This window comes from Phyllostomus discolor, chromosome 13 (assembly GCF_004126475.2).
Source record: "Phyllostomus discolor isolate MPI-MPIP mPhyDis1 chromosome 13, mPhyDis1.pri.v3, whole genome shotgun sequence".
In the NCBI taxonomy this organism is placed as follows: Eukaryota; Metazoa; Chordata; class Mammalia; order Chiroptera; family Phyllostomidae; genus Phyllostomus; species Phyllostomus discolor.
In genome coordinates, this window is record NC_040915.2 from 42,871,458 (window position 1) to 42,889,991 (window position 18,534).

The following is an 18,534-nucleotide window of genomic DNA, read 5'->3' on the forward strand; positions in this document are numbered from 1 at the left end:
ATTACAATAAACGTTTATTGAGCTGTAATTTTCACAGTATTTTAATTCTGTTCTGAAATCAGTCTACAAAGATCTCTACATTATCACCAAAGCCAGTTATTCAATAAATAACAGGAATGTATCGCTTTGCCAAAAAAAAAGAGATTAAATTAAAAAAATAAGCCTTATACATTTACGTCTATACACGATATTTGTAGAATCGGTTTCTCAAAGCTCATGGGGCTGAACTGCGCACACCACGCATGTACACACACACACACACACACACACACCACTATGTTCAGATGGGACGGATTTATGTGAAGCGTCAAATTAAATGCTATATCCGATTCATAGCCAGGTACACAGAATCAGAACCGAATCGTGAGCGCACCGCTGACAATGGGCGCGGTACCTCACACGGGCGACTTCCGGTGAGGAGGAGGGCGCTTGCTTCGGCGACTTTGAGCTGAGTGCCGGTCACCGGCACTGTCACAAGGAATCAATTTAATTTACAGTACTCAGAGGTTCCACACACATGCAGATATTCAATTAACACTAAAACCTTTAAATCTGCAAAAAGACATTGGAACATATGGTCACGAATGCCCCTAGCTGCCACAGGTGTTCAGAACGTGACGCAAGTGACAATCAGCTTAGATGCCAGCACAGGGGGGAAATCTGGTCCTGCTGCACCTGCCGCACGGCAAGCCATCACGGAAGAGAAGAGGGCAGAGTTCGAATGCGGACCAAAGCCTGTCTGTCTCAGATATTGTACATCGTATCGATGGGTGCCTGACACTAACTTTAAACTGCGTTAGATCCTGCAAAAGATACATAATTCCATTATTCACAGGTGAGGGGCAAAACTCCAACTGCTCAGACGGCCATAAACAAAAACTCTGCAGAATAGTGATTACAAAAAATAATAATAATAAAGTGGGGGCGGGTGACAGCCGGACGGCCGAGGGCTGCGTTTCTGACTGAGTCGGCCACTTCCAACCCCAGCAGGACGAAGGCGGCGGGCACCAACCCCTAAGGCAGATGGATGTCATTCATCAAAAGCATCTTAAGCAGCAGGCGGCATGGAATGAAGCCATGTGGGATTTTTAGAGTCTGCATTGGCTGTCTGACACGCCATTCCTAATCTCTCCGTAAGGCTGCGGAATCAGAGACAGATTAACAGCCAAAGTCCCTGCGGTCCCCTGAAGCCGGCCCTGGTGGGCGCCCAAAAGTCGTGACCCTCCCAAACACAGACCCTGACCCACACGCGCACCCAGCAGCGGATGCCAGCGCAGCCCCCGGGGCCCCTCTCCCTGCTCACCCCGCCTGGGACAGGCTGCGTGTGGCCCTGCGTGGCGTGCTGTGCCTTCAGGGGCCTGAGGATTAAAAGCCTTTCAATGGCATTAACCCCTGTGTGACCTTGTGTGGTCACCTTTATAAATTAAGACCCTGGCACAATTCACAGGACAAGCTTTCAAGTTCTGTTGCTGCGACTTCGTTCCTGGAAATGACACGGGGTACCCCCCAAACAGGAAGCAGAAGACCCCAGGAGACCGGGAATGCTGACCGGTGTCAGGAAATGTATTTAAGGGATTAGGGGAGGCTCTGCACCCCGAAAGCATCTTTTTCTTGCGTGTCAGGGAAGACAACATTCTAGACATCGGTCCCCAAACATCCACACACATCCAGCGACTGGGAGACAGTTGGTCCTTTCCTTTTCTGGACTAGATTCTGTTCTTGGTGTTTACTGTGACACTGAAGTATCGGGAAATTAACACTGATGGTTTAGAAAACTGAGTCTCACTCGGGACAGATCCGTGGTCGTCTCGCCGGGATGTTTCTACGCCACGTTAAATGGAGTGTTGCACTGATACACCCCACAGCCCTGAAGGTATAAAAAAGGTCTCCTCAAGGTATGAGATCATGGTACAAAAATACATTTCTCCACGTACAAAAGAGAGGAAAAAAGAAAGAGGTGTGTGTGGCGGGGGAGGCCAAATACCCATTACGCTTCCATGGAATGGAGAAAGAAGAATAAAAACCAGCTCTTTGGGGGTTAAGAAGGTGCCCAAACAGAAGTCAAGGTTCTGCATTAAAAAGCAAGAGTCCTCAGCCCTAGCATGGAGGATTTCCATCGGACTCTCAGACGAGGCCCTGCCCTGAAGCGACCCCCTACTGAAGCAAGGCTCCCTCGTGACAAAGACAGACAGACACCCGTCCCTGGAGCACAGGACTGTAACATGGCCTTCAGAGCCCGCCCTGCGCCCGCGTGGTAGGAAGGATGCGAAGTCTCAACCTCGATCTTCAGTTATGCTGGTGGCTGGCTGGGGGGTAGGGGGGCTCCCTCGGTTTTCTGAGAGCTCAAACGGCTTTCTTACCGGGACAGGACCCTTCAGGGTCAGGTGCAAGGGTGGGATGGGGAATGGAGTGACCACTACACCCAGGCCAGTGAGAGTTTAAGACTTAAAAGTTTCCTGCAGCCCTGGCTGGTGTGGCTCAGTGGGCTGAGCACCGGCCTGTGAATCAAAGGGTCGCAGGTTCAATTCCCAGTTCAGGGCACATGCCTGGGTTGCAGGCCAGGTCCCCAGTAGGGGGCGTACAAGAGGCAACCACATGTTGATATTTCTCTCCCTCTCTCTCCCCACTGCTTCCCCTTGCTCTAAAAATAAATGAATAATATCTTTAAAGAAAAAAGTTCTGTGCAGAACATGCCAATGCCCCCTGGTCAGCATACACAAAGCCATGTATTGTACCTAAGCAAGCCGAATGCACACACAGAAACAGGAGGACCCGGGCGCGCCCCCCCGACCGGAGTCGTCTGTACTCAGTGCTAGAACACGTCCACCGACAAGTATCTCAATGGCAAAACCGGACGGGCAGCCGCAAGCCGGATAGCCCAGGCTGCAAGTACCCGGGGACTCACACCTGCCCGGGCAAACCCGAGGAGCGAGGCCAATGCAGGAGCGCTGAACCCTTGCTGTGCACCTTAAAAAAAGCCATCTCCTAACTATCCCTCAGAAACCCCTGCTCCCGTTTTCCAGCTAAAACCTCACGGGAGCAACGCACTGGGGATGGAAGGGGCTGAGCCATCTGCAGCGTGGACCACACGGCCTTGGTTCTGCCTGATCAGACAGGAAGGGGGCTCGGGTGGGGGCTGCCGGGGCACAGGGGGTGCACCGGGGAGGGCTGTGGAGACCCTGGGGATCCCCAGCAGCCTTCAAAACTACGTTCGGCAACAGCTGGGCTTCCTTTCCGTGTCCTGTTTTCTGGGGCATTCCTACACCCCCGGGGAACCTCAGAGGGGGCACTTCCACCAGCCCCTGATCCGAGCCGTCCAACCCACCCACCCCCACGCCCACCACGCAGGTGCACGCAGCTGTCTGCCCTGCTTGGACCTCTCTCTGCCCCTGGAGACCACCGCAAACGACACGGACACCACAGACCCCCGACAGAAAGCCCCCTAGCAGGTATATCATAAAAATTTCGGGAGAAACCATTCACATCTCCCCCCTAGGCTTGCGTCTGCTGCTTCGAGTTCCTGAGGTGCTCTATAAGCCGCGCTGGGCTTGCAAGTGCTATCACCTGCCACGGTTCGTCTTCCCTCCAAGGTCCTGAGCCACCCGACGCCAAAAGGCAGCAACTAAGCAAAAGAGCCCTCGAGAGCCCCAACAAGTCCTCCCCACACAGACCCAGCCGGCAGGCGGTGAGGCGAGCGCAGCCGCGAGATTCCCGGGACATCACACCCGAGGACGTTTCTTTTCCAGGCCCTCGAGTTTTGCCTTTATCACAGGTGGAGCTTACAATGCACCCAAGCACAGAAGGGGACGGGGAACCCTTAGTAAGATTTCTACACATAAGGATTTCTTCCCTTGGACACATAATCGGTGGGGGCTTGGCCCGGGTCCCTATGCCCCGAGAGACAATCGGTTTCATCCTCCAGCCCAGCTGTCTACACTCAGAAGCGACAGTGTTCATCCGCTCGGTCGCCATCAGCCCAAAATGACATTGACACACGCACTCACCTTGCAGGGACGTGAAGACGATGCACACAGACCCTGCCCTCGACACCCCCCCCTGCGGACACAGACACGTAACTCCAACTAAAGCGTCAAATCAGCACGTCCTTCCCCCTCTACGTAAAGGTTTAAGAAACTCGACTCAGGTCTGCCTTTATTAAAAAACCTTACAAAAGATGTATTTAAATGCTTGAAAAAATTAACTGTATGCTCTATGCAGATAAACTTCTCTGACTGTACAGCTAATAGGGTTATCTCCTTTGTGTAAAAAATATCTCTCCCACTCACAACACCCGGTAGGCGGCTCCACGTCGCGGAGCGGGTCCTCGCTCTCGGAATGCGTCCTGAGAGTCCGCGCGTGGCCGGAAACACCCTCACAGAGCGCCCCTCTCTCTTGCCCAGGAACGTTTATTAAGATTGTTTGGGGTTCGCCGTCCTTTTCTTCCTCCTCTTCTTCTGTTTCCGGAGAGGGGGCGCCGGGGCGAGGGGACCCGGCCGGCTGGCTGGTTGTCACTTGCTGTTGGCGCGGTCGAGACTCTCCAGCACGCGGCTCAGGCGGATGTTGAGGACCCGGACCTGGTTCTCCAGGTGCTCCAGCTTCTCCTCCACGCTGGGGCCGCCAGGGCCGCCCCGCCAGTAGCAGCCCACGGGCCCGGTCATGAAGTAGACGGCCACCACGAAGCACAGCGGCAGCACCGCGCTCTCCGGCTCCCCCTCGTACTTGTGCAGGATGTACACGCAGGACATGGAGAACAGGAGGACGCGCACGATCCAGAAGAAGCGGCCGAACACGGCGTGCAGGACGCTGAAGGTGAAGCCCAGGGTCAGGGACAGGAACCAGTAGGCCAGGAGGATGACGCCGACCAGAATGATGGCGCGGGCCGGGCTGCTGGCCACCGAGGCGGGGTTGAAATACTGGGACATGTTCGAGACTGTAGGAGAGAGAAAAGGGGGACAGTGGCCAGTTACAGGGAGTCGGGTTTCTGTCCAGGCCGGGCTTGGGCAGCCCAGCGCACCTGCTGGGCCTTCGCACCCCAGGAACTGAGCTGCCCCTCGGACCTCCACGCTAAGGCCCCAGAGAAGACAGGGTCAGCCTTTCAAACTGCCTGCCCCATGGGTGTAGGTCGCCCACCACAGCAGGGCAGGGCCTGCAAACTGCCCTTCCGTTTCCTCCCCTCCTGCCCTCTGCAGCAACCAGTGCCCACCGTCAGGCGGGACACACGCTGCCCAGGATGAAGGCACTTCCCAGCCTCCTCCTCCATCGCTACATGACTAAGCCGTGGTCGAGGGAGAGGGAAGCAGACACGTTTCTGCGACAGCTTCGAGTGTTTTTCTTAAAGGTAGCAGGATTGTGCTCTTCACTCTTCTTCTTCTGCCTGCTGGGATGTGGATGCGATGGCAGGAGTGGGAGCAGCTGTCTTGGGCCATGAGGGAAGAACGGTCACCTACTGGGGGAGCAGTAAGATGGAAGGTGCCTCGGTCCTGAGGATGACGGGCTACAAAGCCTCCTACCTGCCTAACCACCTACCTGTGAACTTCCCATAAGAGAAATAAGCTTCCATCTTGTTTAAGCTGCTGTTATTTTGGGGTTTCTCTTTTTAAAGATTCTATTTATTTATTTTTAGAGAGGGAAGGGAGGGAGAAAGAGAGAGAGAGAGAGAGAAACATCAATGTGCGGTTGCTGGGGGCCATGGCCTGCAACCCAGGCATGTGCCCTGACTGGGAATCGAACCAGTGACCCTTTGGTTTGCAGGCTGGTGCTCAGTCCACTGAGCCACACCAGCCAGGGCAGGGTTACTTGGAGTTTTTTTGCTACTGAGTAGTATGAGTGCTTTATGTATTTTAGAATGGTGTGCAAACACCTTTTCCCCATGTCGGAGGTTCTTTTCATTTTCTTGCTCACTTCTCCTCCTGTGCAGAAGCTTCAGAGCTGGATCCGGATTATTTACTTTTGCATTTGATGTCAAATCCCCCAAATCATCACCAAGACCGACGTCAAGGAGCGCGCCACCTGTGTTTTCCTCCGGACGTTTTGCGGCTTCCAGTCTCACGTTCAAGTCCCCAGTCCACCCTGAGTGAGTTTGTGAGTCGTGTCTGAGGGGGGTCCGGCCTTGTCCCTTTAACCTGGGAGTATCCGAGGTCCCCGGCACCGCTGACCGAAGACTGTCTTTCTTCCAGGGCGCTTTCTTGGCTCCCTCGTCCAGTACCGGTGGACCGTACACACCGGGGTCAGCAAGTTCCTGCTGCTGCTGCTGCTGCTCCGAGGCTCTCGCTTCGAGGTCTGAGGCCGATGTACAACCTGCTCCGTGCGCGAGAGGGAGGAGCAGGGCCCCGGCTGACACGGGGACGTGACGGCGGGGAGTGGCCAAGCGTGCACGCAGAGCAAGCCCCAGACAGGAAGGCTGCAGCCTGGGGCTTTCCGAGCCCCTAAAAGCATCTGCAGGGTGACCGTCTCCTCCCCTCCCCGCAACCCCACGTGTGGTCAGAGGGTTGAGCACGACCTCGCGAACAGCAGCCTCCTCCGGGGCTGACGGCACCCGGGGCCGCCCAGGCAGGGTCCCGGACAGCCACGGTGACGCGCGCCCTCGTGGGGCCTCCGGGGGGCTCCACCAGCACTTGGACTAAAGCGGTTTTGGCTCCGGAGCTGAGCTTCACACGGAGCGCCTGCGGAATGAGAGGCGCAGCCCGGCCCTCCGGTCTCAGGGCTCCCGCGAGCTTTGGTTCGCCCGGGTTCCACCTACTGACGTGTACCACAGGGGAAACTGACGTGCCTTTCTTCAGCTTTTTTCTCTAAACGGGCAATTTTTTTCAAGATGGGGAGGTTCATGGCAAAATTAAGCAGAACTCCCCTGCGGCTCTGGGGGGGACTCCGGTCCAGGCCCCCCCACCCCAGCTCCTGGGGCTTTGCTGGCGGTCTTGGGCATTTCCGACTCCCAGCGGCTCTCACTCTGGTCTCCACCTTCACCTTCATCCCGTGTCTCTGGGTCCAGATGTCCCCTTCTCGTGAGGCCACCAGGCACCTGGAGTAGGGCCCTGTCTACCCCAGCGCGACCTCATTTTTAACTGCTGACATCGGCAACGAGCCCGTTTCCAAACCAGGTCACCTTCTGAGGTCCTGGGAGTCAGGGCTTGAACGTGTGACTTTGAGGGGAACACAGTCCAACCCACAGCACGTGCCACTCAAAGAGAAGTGGACGTTTTCAAGGTGGGCTTTGCTTCTCGGTCTGACTGCGCGCCCGGCGAGTTCCCGTGGGCAGTGTAGGGGAAGGCTGCGCCGGGCACTGCCAGACACAGGCAGCCCTGTCCACAGAGAATCGAGACTGGGCAGCCCCTGGAACCACTAGACGATGTCCTTTGCGGACAGCGGCCCCTGCTTAAATCTTCGTGAGTTTCCATAGGTGTTTGCCGTGGGCCAGGCGCCGTGCTGACAGCTCTGCACACATTGTCCTCAGTGCTCACGACCTGCTGATGAGACACACAGCATTTCCCACACGGGGACCCGGGCACACAGTGACTCATCCAGAGTCCCCCGCTAGGGCAGGGCAGCGCCGGAGCCGACGGCCTCCCTGGCCAAGGCTGTGCGTCAGAGCGGCCGCTGGCCCCGTGGCCCACCACGCACACTGCCAGTCCCAGCCAGACGCGCCGTGTCCAAGACAGACTGGATCCCGAAGACCGGACACCCCCCCAACGCAGGACGCCTCAGTCGTCATTTTCCACGTTGATGACAGGTGGAGAGGACAATGTTTTGGATCGCGGTCACGGGGATAACTTATTAAAATTCACTTCACCACTTTCCTTTCTCAGTGTGACGAGGACATGTCACCTGGCATAGGTAGCTGGCTGCCTATTCCTGCCAGACCGCCCTGGGCTAAGACGTCTCCGTGGTGACAACACCTGGAATGTTCTGAAGGAGGAAGCTAGAGGACCGTGCTCTCGGAAGGACTGCACCAGACCGTCCAACCCAGGGGCATTTCCTGTCGAGCCTTTTGCGCACTTGAACTTCTAAGCCTAAGACACAAGTCGCAGAGGCCTTTGGATGCCTTGAAGCCGGTGCACCAGGTGAAAGGGAAGACACGGTGACATGGGGTCTCCCCTCCGCAGTGTGGACCAAGGTGGGCGCCCACTGTCGCGTGGCCCCACTGCGGGACGCCTCCGATTCTGGCCCTGTCCAGACACTTGGACGGCCGGCTCCCCTCCGTATTTTTTCAGCCCGAGTGGCATGCAATTCCTTGCAACCAGGTTTGTCTCTGCAGGCTCAGGGCTGGGGGTGGGGGGGGCATGCCGACAGCTGAGCGCTCCGGGCAGGCGGAGAGCGGGGTTCCGAGCGGGATTGCACACAGTTGCTGCATCTAGGTTACACGTTGGCTCAGCCTCAGTCCCAGGGGGCGCCGTTGGCAGCCCCAGGGGCCGCGGGCCACACAGCCTCCTCTCAAAGGGCCTGAGCAGCGAGGCGGCCCCAGCAGCCTCAGGGCCCCTCGGAGGTGGAACTCTGTGGTTCAAGGCTGCAGGTGGTTCCAAGCGGCTGAGGGGAACGGCGGCAGGTGTGACCGGGGCTTCGGGCTCCACCTCCAGCCCGGGCCAGGCGGGGGCGTCGGAGGCCAGCAGGATGCCTCCGAGGGACTCTGCAGGGACAGAGCCGTATCGGTCTCCCGGGGCTGCTGTACCAAACACCAGCGCCCGCTGGCTTGAAACAGAGTGACTTCTCTCCCTGCTCTGGGTCAAGGGCAGGGCGGGGCGGGGCTCCCACTGCAGGCTCCAGGGGAGGCCCCTGCCTCGTGTTGTCCAGCCTCTGGAGTGACGACAGTGGCCACGTCCCTGCAGACTCTGCCTCTGGGGTCGCACGGCTGTCTTCTCCGGGTGTTTCTTGGTGTCTCTGTGTCCAGATGCCCCTCTTCTGATAGCGACAGTAGGCGCTGGGTTCGGGACCCGCCCCGATCCGGGGACGGCGGCATCTTAACCCAACCACACCCACCAAGACCCCGTCCCTGGGGGAGGCCGCCTGCACCGGGGCAGGGCCTTTCTGGAAGGACACGGTTCACCACACCAGCAGCACAGCGGCAGGGCGGTCCTCCAGCGGCAGTCAACGCTAGGCTCCTCGGTGCCGGGGCAGAGCCAGGGCGGAGGGTGCAGCTAGAGGAGCCGGGCAAGACCCCGGCCTCGGGAGCTGGGGTTCCAGAGAGGAGACCGCACCCCCCGAAGCACACATGGGAGGTTACAGTGGACTGGTGCCACAAAGCAGGGGTCCCCAGGCCCCCAGGCCACGGACCAGTGTGGGCCCTGGGTGTGTTAGGAACTGGGCCAAAAGTGAAGTTTGCCTGAGCCCTGCCTCCTGCCTCTCCATCCCCCCCTGCGGAAAAACCAGTCACTGGTGCCCAAAAAGGCTGGGGGCTGCTGCCATAAAGAGAACGAAGGGACAGTGTGAGAACAGATGTGGTGGCTTTACTTGGGGTAATCAGGGCGGACCCCTTGGAGGAGGTGTCATGTACAACAGGCCCAAAGATGGAAACAGCTGAGCAGACAATGGGCTGGGAATCGCTCCTGGCAGAAAACACCTAAAGGGACTCCCGGAAGGTGTGAAGGCCAAGACGGCGTCCAAAAACAGGGCGGAGGCAGAGGCTGGGGAGATCCTTGGAGCATACAGTCCTCACACAACCCCTGTGTCAATTCCAAGTGCAACCGGAAGTCACTGGGCAGTTCAGGAGAGGGACTTGACCTGATTTATGGTTTTTTGTTTAATTACTCTATGCAATAAAAATAGTAATAAAAAAATCACCCTGGCTGATTGGCCAGGAAGGGACCGCAGACAGCCCAGGGAGGAACCGCACTAGGGGGTGTGCGGGGACAGTCAGCCGCTGGCCAAGGCCGCCCTCTCCAGCGAGGCCCGCTGGCAGGACCGGCCCTTGGCTCGAGTCTGTGAACTTGGATTTCCAGAGTGCCGTGATTCACGACAAGAAATACGTATTTGAGCTCTGGCCCTGTTTCTGGCACAGGGTCCCTAAAGCCCAGGGCATTTATGTCCCCAGGGATAACAACGATAAAATTGTCCTGATAATTCACACGGGGTTCCTTTCGACCACACCTGCGTTTGTTAAGGAGGCGGCTTTCGGAAGCCCCTGAAGGTGGTGCTGGTTGCCAGGGGACACGCCCTGTGGTTGGAGGGCGGGAACCTTCCATCCACACCCCTGTCATTTGGGGACGGGAGAGGAGGGGGCTGCAGGTCGGATCCGTCCCCTGTGGCCGTGGCTAAAGATTTCCTCAATCGTGCCCACGTGATGCAGGGGCTTCGGGGGGCTTTCCGGGGCCGTGAACTCAGAGAGCGGAAGCGCCGAGCCCCTCTCCCGGACCCTGCCCCCTGCGTCTCTTCCATCGGGCCGCTCCTGAGTTAAGTCTTGTAATAAACTGATAATCTCGTGAGTAAACGTGTCTCCTAAGTTCCGTGGGCTGACCCAGCAAAGTCACCGGAGAAGAGGAGAGCGTCGTGGGAGCCCCCGAACAGCAGGGGGCGTCTGTCAGAAGCCCTGGGACACCCTGACTGGCCATCGGCCCCGGCAGTGGGGCCATCTCGCAGGACGGAGCCCCCGGCCTGTGGGAGCTGACGCATCTCCAGGGGGTCACGTCAGAACTGAGCTTCGTCTGTGGGACGGCCGGCCAGCATCTGGGGAGACTGGAGTTCGCTGCCCGGCGGTGGGGTGTTGGAGAAAGGGCCTCCCTCCCTCAGGACAGGGGCTCTCCGTGCGGGGCCGTTTGCCCAGATGGTGTGGCTCAGGGGAGTCAGGCAGAGGGGGTGCACGTGACCTGCCCGTGATAACGCCCTGAGTCTCTAGTGGGCTCCCTGGTAGGTGACACTTCACGCAGGCAGTGCCACAGCTCGTCGCTGGGGAACTAAGTGTGTCCTGGGTGACCCCCCACCCCACCCCGGGAAAGCTCCGGAAGCTGCAGCCTGGTCCCCTCCAGACTTCATCGCACCTGCCTCTTCCCTTCGTGGATTTTGCTCCGTGCCCTCTCACTGGCGTATGTACCAGACATGAGTACGACCCCACGCTGGGTCCTGGGAGCTTTCCCGGGGAGTCACCGAGCCTGGGGGTGGTGGCCTTGGGTACCCCGACACGCCTCCAGACTCCCTGGAGGGACCGGCAGCAGCCTGGACCCGGGCCGCGTCCTTGATGTCCACAGTCCCAGCAGCGGCCTCCAGCATCCACAGCAGGGCAAGTCGGCTGGGCCCAGGGGTCACACACCACTCCCTCGGACCTTCTGATGACTCCGTGAGCACCTCACTCTCTGATTTAAACCCCCTCCTGCTTAAGGGACTGGAGCAGTTTGACACGGACACCAGAGGGCCCACCCCACTCCGAGAAGTTGGCCTGGAGACAGACACCACAACGCTGCCCCTGGCACCTCATCCTGAGTGGCACCTGTGAGTCTCAGCTCTGACGGACCTTTCACGTAAGCAACTACCACAACAGGTGTTTATTCTGACCCATGCTGCCCACAAGGCGCGTCACGACCACCCACTGTGGGTACCCGGCACACCTGAAGAAACCACCGGGATAAAACAGCGCCTTGACAGACCCCCCCCCCCCCGACACCGATACCTACCGTCAAGTCCCAAAACATCCAAGATCTCCGTCCACACTTTCCACACAGTGTCCAAAAATATATCCACACCCAGCACGAACCTCTCGGTCAGCCTGGTCAGGAACTGCAGAAACAAGAGGAAGGTCGTTATGCACTCGCCAGCGCTGCCCTCTCCCAAGTTCACGGTCGACACGCCGCGGGAAAACAGAACCACCATGGCTGCCACCGCAGCCGCCGGCCACCACGAGCGGCCGAGGAGCCCAGGGCACTGATGAGCTGGGACCGATTGTCGGTGGGCCAAGAACTGAGCAAAATTTGGGCTAAAGTCCCTCTGGCAGAATAAGCAACGCACCCACGGGAGACAGGAGCCGCCCCTCGGCACAGCTGCCTCGCTCCCGGTCTGGGTGCTCCCAGAACCCTCTGCTCACCCTCTGTCAAAGCCTCTGCCTTTCCCTGCCTCTTCTCTCATTTTTATTTTTACTTATTTATTTTTCAGTTGCAGTTGGCATACATGTATGTCAGCGTCAGGTGCACGGCCTAGAAATTAGATGTCTATAAACCTTGTGAAGCAGCCCCCGCCCCCCGCCCCTAAGCCTAGTGCCCACCCCCGCACCATCCGCAGTCAGGACAATATCACGTCCCTGGCTCACCACGGGGACCGAAGCCACACCTCCCTGGCCCTCCCATGCTCCGAGCCCCCTCCCACCGCAGGGCCTTTGCTCACACTGTCCCCTCGGCCCCTGGTGCTTCTCCTGCAGCTCACTCCCCTGGCCATGCCTCTGCGGTTACTTCCAGTCCCACAGGGTGTGGGCGGGGGATAAATGTGGACGGGCAGAGCTCCCCGCCACCGAGTAGCCGAACTACGGGAGGAGCACCACCCCCCTGTGCCTCGGGTCCCTCCTCTGAGAAACAGGGGTGCCAGCTGCGGGCTAGGGCCGCCCACCGGGCCTGCTACAGCGCCCCGTTCTTTCTGCTCACCAACACTCAGCGCTCCGACATCACCCCGTCCTGTCACCGCTGCCTGTGCACACCCCGGTCCCTGGAGGCTCCTCCGGAGGGGACGCTGCACCCGCCGTGCGCTCCACAGAGTGGGGGCTCTTTTAACCGCCATGAAGCACACGGGCCACTGGCAGGAAGGACGGTCACCATGTCTGCGACTGTCGCCTCTGTCTGGTTCCAGAACATCGTCACCCCCCAGAAGGAAGCTCCGTCTCCCACAAGCAGCCACTCCCCGAGCTGCCCCCCCCCCAACTTTAGCAGCCGCCCATCCGCTTTCCGAGTCTGCGGGTCGCCTGTTCTGGGCGTTTCACGTAAACGGAATCGCACGGCACGTGACCTTTGGGTCTTGCAGTTCATCCCCAAGGCTCGCCCGTGCAGCCGGACTTCATTCCTGTCGGTGGCTGAACCGGTCCCCCCACGTGACCGGACCACTGTTTGTTTGCCTGCCCGTCAGCCGACAGGCATGGAGGCGGTTTTTCCACCTTCCGGCTAACGTGAAAGGTGCTGTTGCAAACGCTCGTGTCCGAGGCGCTCAGCAGTTTTTAAACGCATGAAGGACTGTGTCGCTGCTGCCAGACGAACCCCTTCCCTACACAAACACCTTCTACCATTCGCTGGAGGCCCACTTGGCGCCTGGTACCCCTCATCCTGGCCCATCACGTTCAGCCCCCAAGTCACCTGTCTCCTGCGCGCACGGGCGACCCAGAGAGGTCAAGCGACCAGCCAAGGTCGGTGAGAAGCAGAGCCGGAGTCCCGGTCCACGTCTGCCGGTCAGCAAGAACCGTGATTAGGCAAGTCCCAGGCTGGCGAATGGGGTGCTGCTTCACACACCCTCCACCTCCACGGCCCGCCGGGCGGGTCTGGCTCTAGTGAGCACACCCGGCGCGCTGGGAACCGCAGCTGCCAGCCAGCCCGGGTTTCCTTGCCTCAGGATTAAGGAGACGAGCCCCCACAAGCCTGGCTGGTCTGGGCCACACTCAGCAGGAAGTAAGATAAGTCAGGTCAGCCTCGTTCTAGAAACTGCTGGGACTGGAGACACCGGGAAAGGTCCCGAGGCAGGAGACCGTGGGCGCCAGGCCCACGCTGCCTGGGTTCAAATCCCAGTTCTACCACTCAGCCTCAACAGCAGCCAGTCCCTTTACTACCCTGTGCCTCAGTTTCCCCACCTGTAAACTGGACACAGTGACAGCATCTACCTCCTAGGACCGTTCTAAGGACTGAGTTCCTCTACTGATACAAGCACTCAGCACATTTTAATCAAGTAACAGAAGTTAGCGTTACAATCACCTCCATCGGAGGCGCGAAGCCCGGCTGCCCGGAGAAAGAGTCTGACCCCCAGTCCGGAGCCCTCGCCAGCCCCAGCTGCCTCACTGACGCCAGCCCCGAGGTGAAGCCCTCATGTAAATGTTTTCTGTTTCACAGCCGAGGGCCTCGGGTTCTCCCAAAGAACCGTCCGCTGGGACAGGTTGCAGCTGCTCGTCCTGCACGAAGAAGTCACACTTCTTTTTGCTCCAAGACAAATGCTTTCTGCTTTCAAGAGGCTTGGGGCACAGACTGGCCTCGTCCACACCCCTCAGGCCCAGGCAGACCCAGGGCAGCCTGTCTGCACTCAGGTGTCTGGTGGTGCCCCCACCCCCGCTCCTCCCCACGACCCCCTACAGAGAGCTCACTTGCTCCAGAACCCCCACCCCCCACCCCCGCCACCCGACCCCCACAAATGCTCGGGAGAGGAGGGTCAGAAGTCGATTTTCCTAACACATTAACCCGTCTTCCCTTTCGCCCAAGGAGAATGTCCGGCCAGTCTGATTGGGGTTTCATCATTCCCCCCCCCACAAATCTCAAGTACCAGAAAACTTTTTTTTTTAACCCTGAAAGCCCTTCCAGCCCGGTTAAACAATGTTGGCTTGTGCCCTGGCTAAGCTATACCTAATAGCAGGTGACACCAGTTCAGCCATTGCTCTGGACCAGGAAAGTACTGACCGTCCACCGTCATGAATTCTCAGTGGAAGGGACATGAGCAACCCCACTTAACAGGAGGGAGAAACTCAGACACTTGCCTAAAGCCATCTAGTCTGCAAGTGGCAGGGCCTGAACTTGAACCCAAACTTCTCTCCATTCCAAACGAAGCCCCAGAGCTAGCGCAGACAAAGCAATTAACAGCAGGGTGCCAAAGGAACCACACACCACAGGCAACCGTCCCCACTCACTTCCTCTTTTGGAGAACTACTGGTGAACTTTGGCCCCAATGGCGGGCCCATCCCACCCAGCTCCAAGGACAAAGCTGTGACCCAGGGGGAGCCGGCATTCTCCCTGAGCTGTGCTGGAGCGCTCCACGCCCTTCCAGGGGCTGCAGGCTCCTAACCAGCTCCACAGGGAACGACCGGCTCCCAGTGAAAGGCCCCCCACACAGTAGGCACTCAGGGGGGTTACAGTGCCAGGCGTCCAAAGCAACAGAACAGCCTGCTTCTCTCCATTTTTCTTGTTCAAACTACAAAAAAAGAGGGCTACAGGAGCCCAGGGGAAGTGGGTTGGGTGCGAGGCTAGAGGAGACTTGGGGTGGCTGGGAACAGCGTGGGAAGAGGCGCAGGCGGGCAGGGCGCCCCTGGGTAAGCCAGCACGGTGCCTGGCTCACAGTAGGTGCTCATTCAAACGTGTAGAATGAATGAATGAGAGGCGCGGCCGGCGTCAGCGCAGCCCCCGAGAGGCCCTGGCCGCGGCGCCCTACAGGGCAAGGTCCAAGGAGAAGTGCGACGTGGAGCAGAAGGCGCCCCGAGGCCCTGCGCCCAGGCCCCGCGCCGGAACCCGCCGCCAGACCCGACACCGGCCGGGCAGGCTCCGGGGTGCAGGCTGAGCACCCCTGTCCCAAGCACCCCTGTCCCTGATACCCCCCACCCCACGCACCGGAGGCCGCGTACGGCCCAGGCCAGCCCCGGCGCCAGGTGCGCGGCGGCCGGGGCAAGGTGACCGCGGGCACTGGCCCAGAGCCCACCTTCTGAGCAACGCGCACATTGTCCTCGCCGAACAGGCTGCTGACGCTTTGCGAGAAGGTGTTGACGGTGCGGCGGTAGCTGTTCTTCTCCGTGCCGCTGCGGCCCCTCGCCCCCTGCGCGCCCGGGGCCAGCATCCCGAGCAGCAGCGGCAGCAGTAGCAATAGCCCGGCCCGGGCCCGGGGCCAGCCCGAGGCGCGCGCGCCCATCCTGGGGCCGGAGCGATGCGAGGACAGGAAGAAAGGTGAGGGCCGCACGGAGGGGCGCCGCGACTCCGGCGGGGACCGCGTAGGCGCGCTAGAGCACCGCGTGCAGCGCCGTTGCCCGCCGCCGCCAATGCGCCACCTGCCCCGCCCCGCGCGCAGAGACGCGACCGCCCTGCCCACGCCTGGCCCCGCCCCCGGAGACAGGGACCCGCCAACGACCTGGCAGGAGCAGTGGCGACCGGTTTAAGGTCGCTTAGTCTCCCCGCTCGCGTCCTCCGAAAGCTCTCCCTGACCTGGTGGGGTCTCAGCCTTTTAAAGTTAATAAATAATAATAATAATAATTTTTCTGCGAGAAGCAACCCAAGCCTAGATAACTTGACTGCAGTTGATTGGAAAACATGAACTACTGTGCATATTATGTATCGCTGAGCTTACCAACGGTACCCACTAATCGGCCACGGTTGCCGTTGGCAAGGGCCCCAGCTCATTCATTCATTCTGAAATGTTTAAACAAAGGGAAAGCGTCTAGCATCCCTCTTGTCCTTCCTGAACGAACTCTATCTCAGAGTCGCAAAACAGCCGAGAGTTTTTTTTTTTAGAAAAGTCCAGCTAGGAAATGAGGAAGGCGTGCGAGAATTAGAAAGTCATTCTACAGCTGTCAGTGAACGGACAGACCCAGGAGACCGTCATCCAGAAATGAAAACCAAGACGTTGGTGGCAAACTGGAAAATGAAGGGACTCACGTTGTCCTGACCTGGGCCAGCCCATCTCAGTAGCAGGAAGTGTCAGCGCCGCCTATAATGGGTTCCTGCCAAAGTACTTGGAGCCATAACCTGGTCTGGCCTCTACACAGAAAGAAGCAACAGTTTGCGGGAAATAGGGGGAATGGAAGAGAAAATTTCGAAGAAGCAGAAGCGATCCGCCAAATCCGGAGTGGGGAGCTCTCTACAGCACCAGGGACCAGGTTATTCCACATGTAGATGGCACACAAAGGGGAGGGAGGGGGGATTGTTGATGTTTAAAGAGCTGAGAGCCATGGTAACCAAATGCAGCGCAAGGGCCTGTTTGCACCCGAATCCAAACCAACCCTGTCGAACCAGGCATTTTTTGAGACAACCCTGAAAATGAACATTTTTGCCAGCCCAAAGTGTGAAAAACCATATCATGTTTCTGAACTTACATTTTTTTCTGGATTCCTGGTGACGTTTTCATATATTTATTCGCCATATATTTTATCTTCTTTTTGTAAAGTCAACTTTTTCATTGAAGTATAACCTCTAGAAAGAAATACTCCAATCATAAGTTGTCTCTCCGTGAATTTAAACAACACACAGTCACCAGCACGCATTTGGAGAAACGGACATTGGCACCTTCCCAGAAAGGCTCCTTCTGTCCCTTCCCATTCACTGCCACCCCCTCCAAAATTTAGGGGATCCGTCTTGCCTGTGTATGAACTTTATGTAAATGGGATCTCAAGTTCTGATTGGCTCCTTTTGCTGAACATTATATTTATGAGATACATGTTGTTGTGTGTATGTCTTTTTTCTTCTTGCAGTATATAATGTTCTTTCTTTTCTTTCTTTCTTTCTTCCTCCCTCCCTTTCCTTCCTTCCTTCCTTCCTTCCTTCCTTCCTGGTAATGGAGGGAGAAAGGGGGAAGCACATCCATGTGCCCTGACCGGGAATGGGACCAGCAGTTTTTCACTTCGCAGCAGAACACACAACCCACTGTGCCACACCGGCCGGGTCTAGAATGCTACATTCTCCTGGAGATAATCTTTTGGTTTACATTATCTTAGAAGAAAATACAGGGAAGTGTCCTATGACCTACTTAATAATTTAAAGATGGGCACACTTTTTATTTAATGAAATAAACATATTTAAAGATACTGGACTGTGTCATCCTAAGCAATTAAAAAATGATGAAAACCCATTACAATTACTATATAACCTTTAAACGGGTTCCTGTGTATGCCACCCAAATCCTTACGCGTCACCTGTGATTTTGTAGGGGTCTGTGTCTGTTTCGGGGAAGGAGGGGAGTTCCTCCTTTCATCCAAACTCAGTCACACTCTCCGTTCACTCATCCGCTCGTTCTTACATTGGACAACTGTGTACTGCACACCTGCCCTGCGGCCAGATCTCATTCTCGAGCCTTCAGGTGTGTTTCCTGGGAGTTTTTAAAAACAACTCCATCCTTTCCAGAATTCTGAAATAACGCCTAGAGCCCCCACCTTTTCGTGCGATATCAAATGTTTGCCCCTAACATGTTAACGCTTTTCACAGGAAAAGAAGGTGACACTCTATAGCCGTTCTGTCTGCAAGATAATTGCAGGATTCAGGAGATGTGTTATCTCTGAGTGCGCTCCACACAGTGCGATGTGTAATGAGAGTTTTTAAAGCTAATAGATACCTTCTCCTCCTATTCTTCCGTCCGTGCAATGGAAATACTTAGTGGCTTTTTACTACACCACTAATGCATGTTGCGAGAATATCAGAAAATGCAAATGAGAAACAAAAAGGAGGACACTTGTAATTAGGGACAGGGTGGTGTGTTTAAAGGTGACAAAACACTCCCACTCCTAAGGAGCCAAATCAATAGTAGTAAATAATTCAAATTCAGAGACTCAGGCTACACCAGGTGAAAACAGTCTCTTGTTTAAATTGGCCCCGCCCCATTTCCAGCCCCGCCCCGCCTTTCCACAGGGCCCCGCCTCCAGCACCAGCCCCGGCGCGCGGGTTAGTCCCAGCTCTCGCGAGAGCTCAGCCC

The 18,534-nt window shown here is 57.4% G+C and overlaps 1 protein-coding gene across 1 annotated transcript; it reads right to left on the reverse strand.

Moving 5' to 3' along the window:
- Nucleotides 1–4,137: 4,137 nt before the first annotated feature.
- On the reverse strand, nucleotides 4,138–15,903 carry LOC114509724 (BRI3 binding protein). Its single transcript, XM_028528205.2, has 3 exons — nucleotides 15,562–15,903; nucleotides 11,595–11,697; nucleotides 4,138–4,930 (listed from the first exon to the last, which is right to left on the reverse strand). The coding sequence occupies exons 1-3, from the start codon at nucleotides 15,766–15,768 to the stop codon at nucleotides 4,509–4,511; spliced, it is 732 nt and encodes a 243-aa protein (XP_028384006.1). The 5' UTR covers nucleotides 15,769–15,903; the 3' UTR covers nucleotides 4,138–4,508.
- Between the last annotated feature and the right edge of the window lie 2,631 nt (nucleotides 15,904–18,534).

What these genes read in the sequence shown, in the direction of transcription:
- LOC114509724 (XM_028528205.2), bottom strand. Translation starts at nt 15,768, where the DNA reads ATGGGCGCGCGCGCCTCGGGCTGGCCCCGGGCCCGGGCCGGGCTATTG. An exon ending in ATGTGCGCGTTGCTCAGAAG is followed by an intron (nt 11,698 to 15,561) that starts GTGGGCTCTGGG and finishes TTGTTTCTGCAG; the next exon opens with TTCCTGACCAGGCTGACCGA. An exon ending in GGATGTTTTGGGACTTGACG is followed by an intron (nt 4,931 to 11,594) that starts GTAGGTATCGGT and finishes TCTCTCCTACAG; the next exon opens with TCTCGAACATGTCCCAGTAT.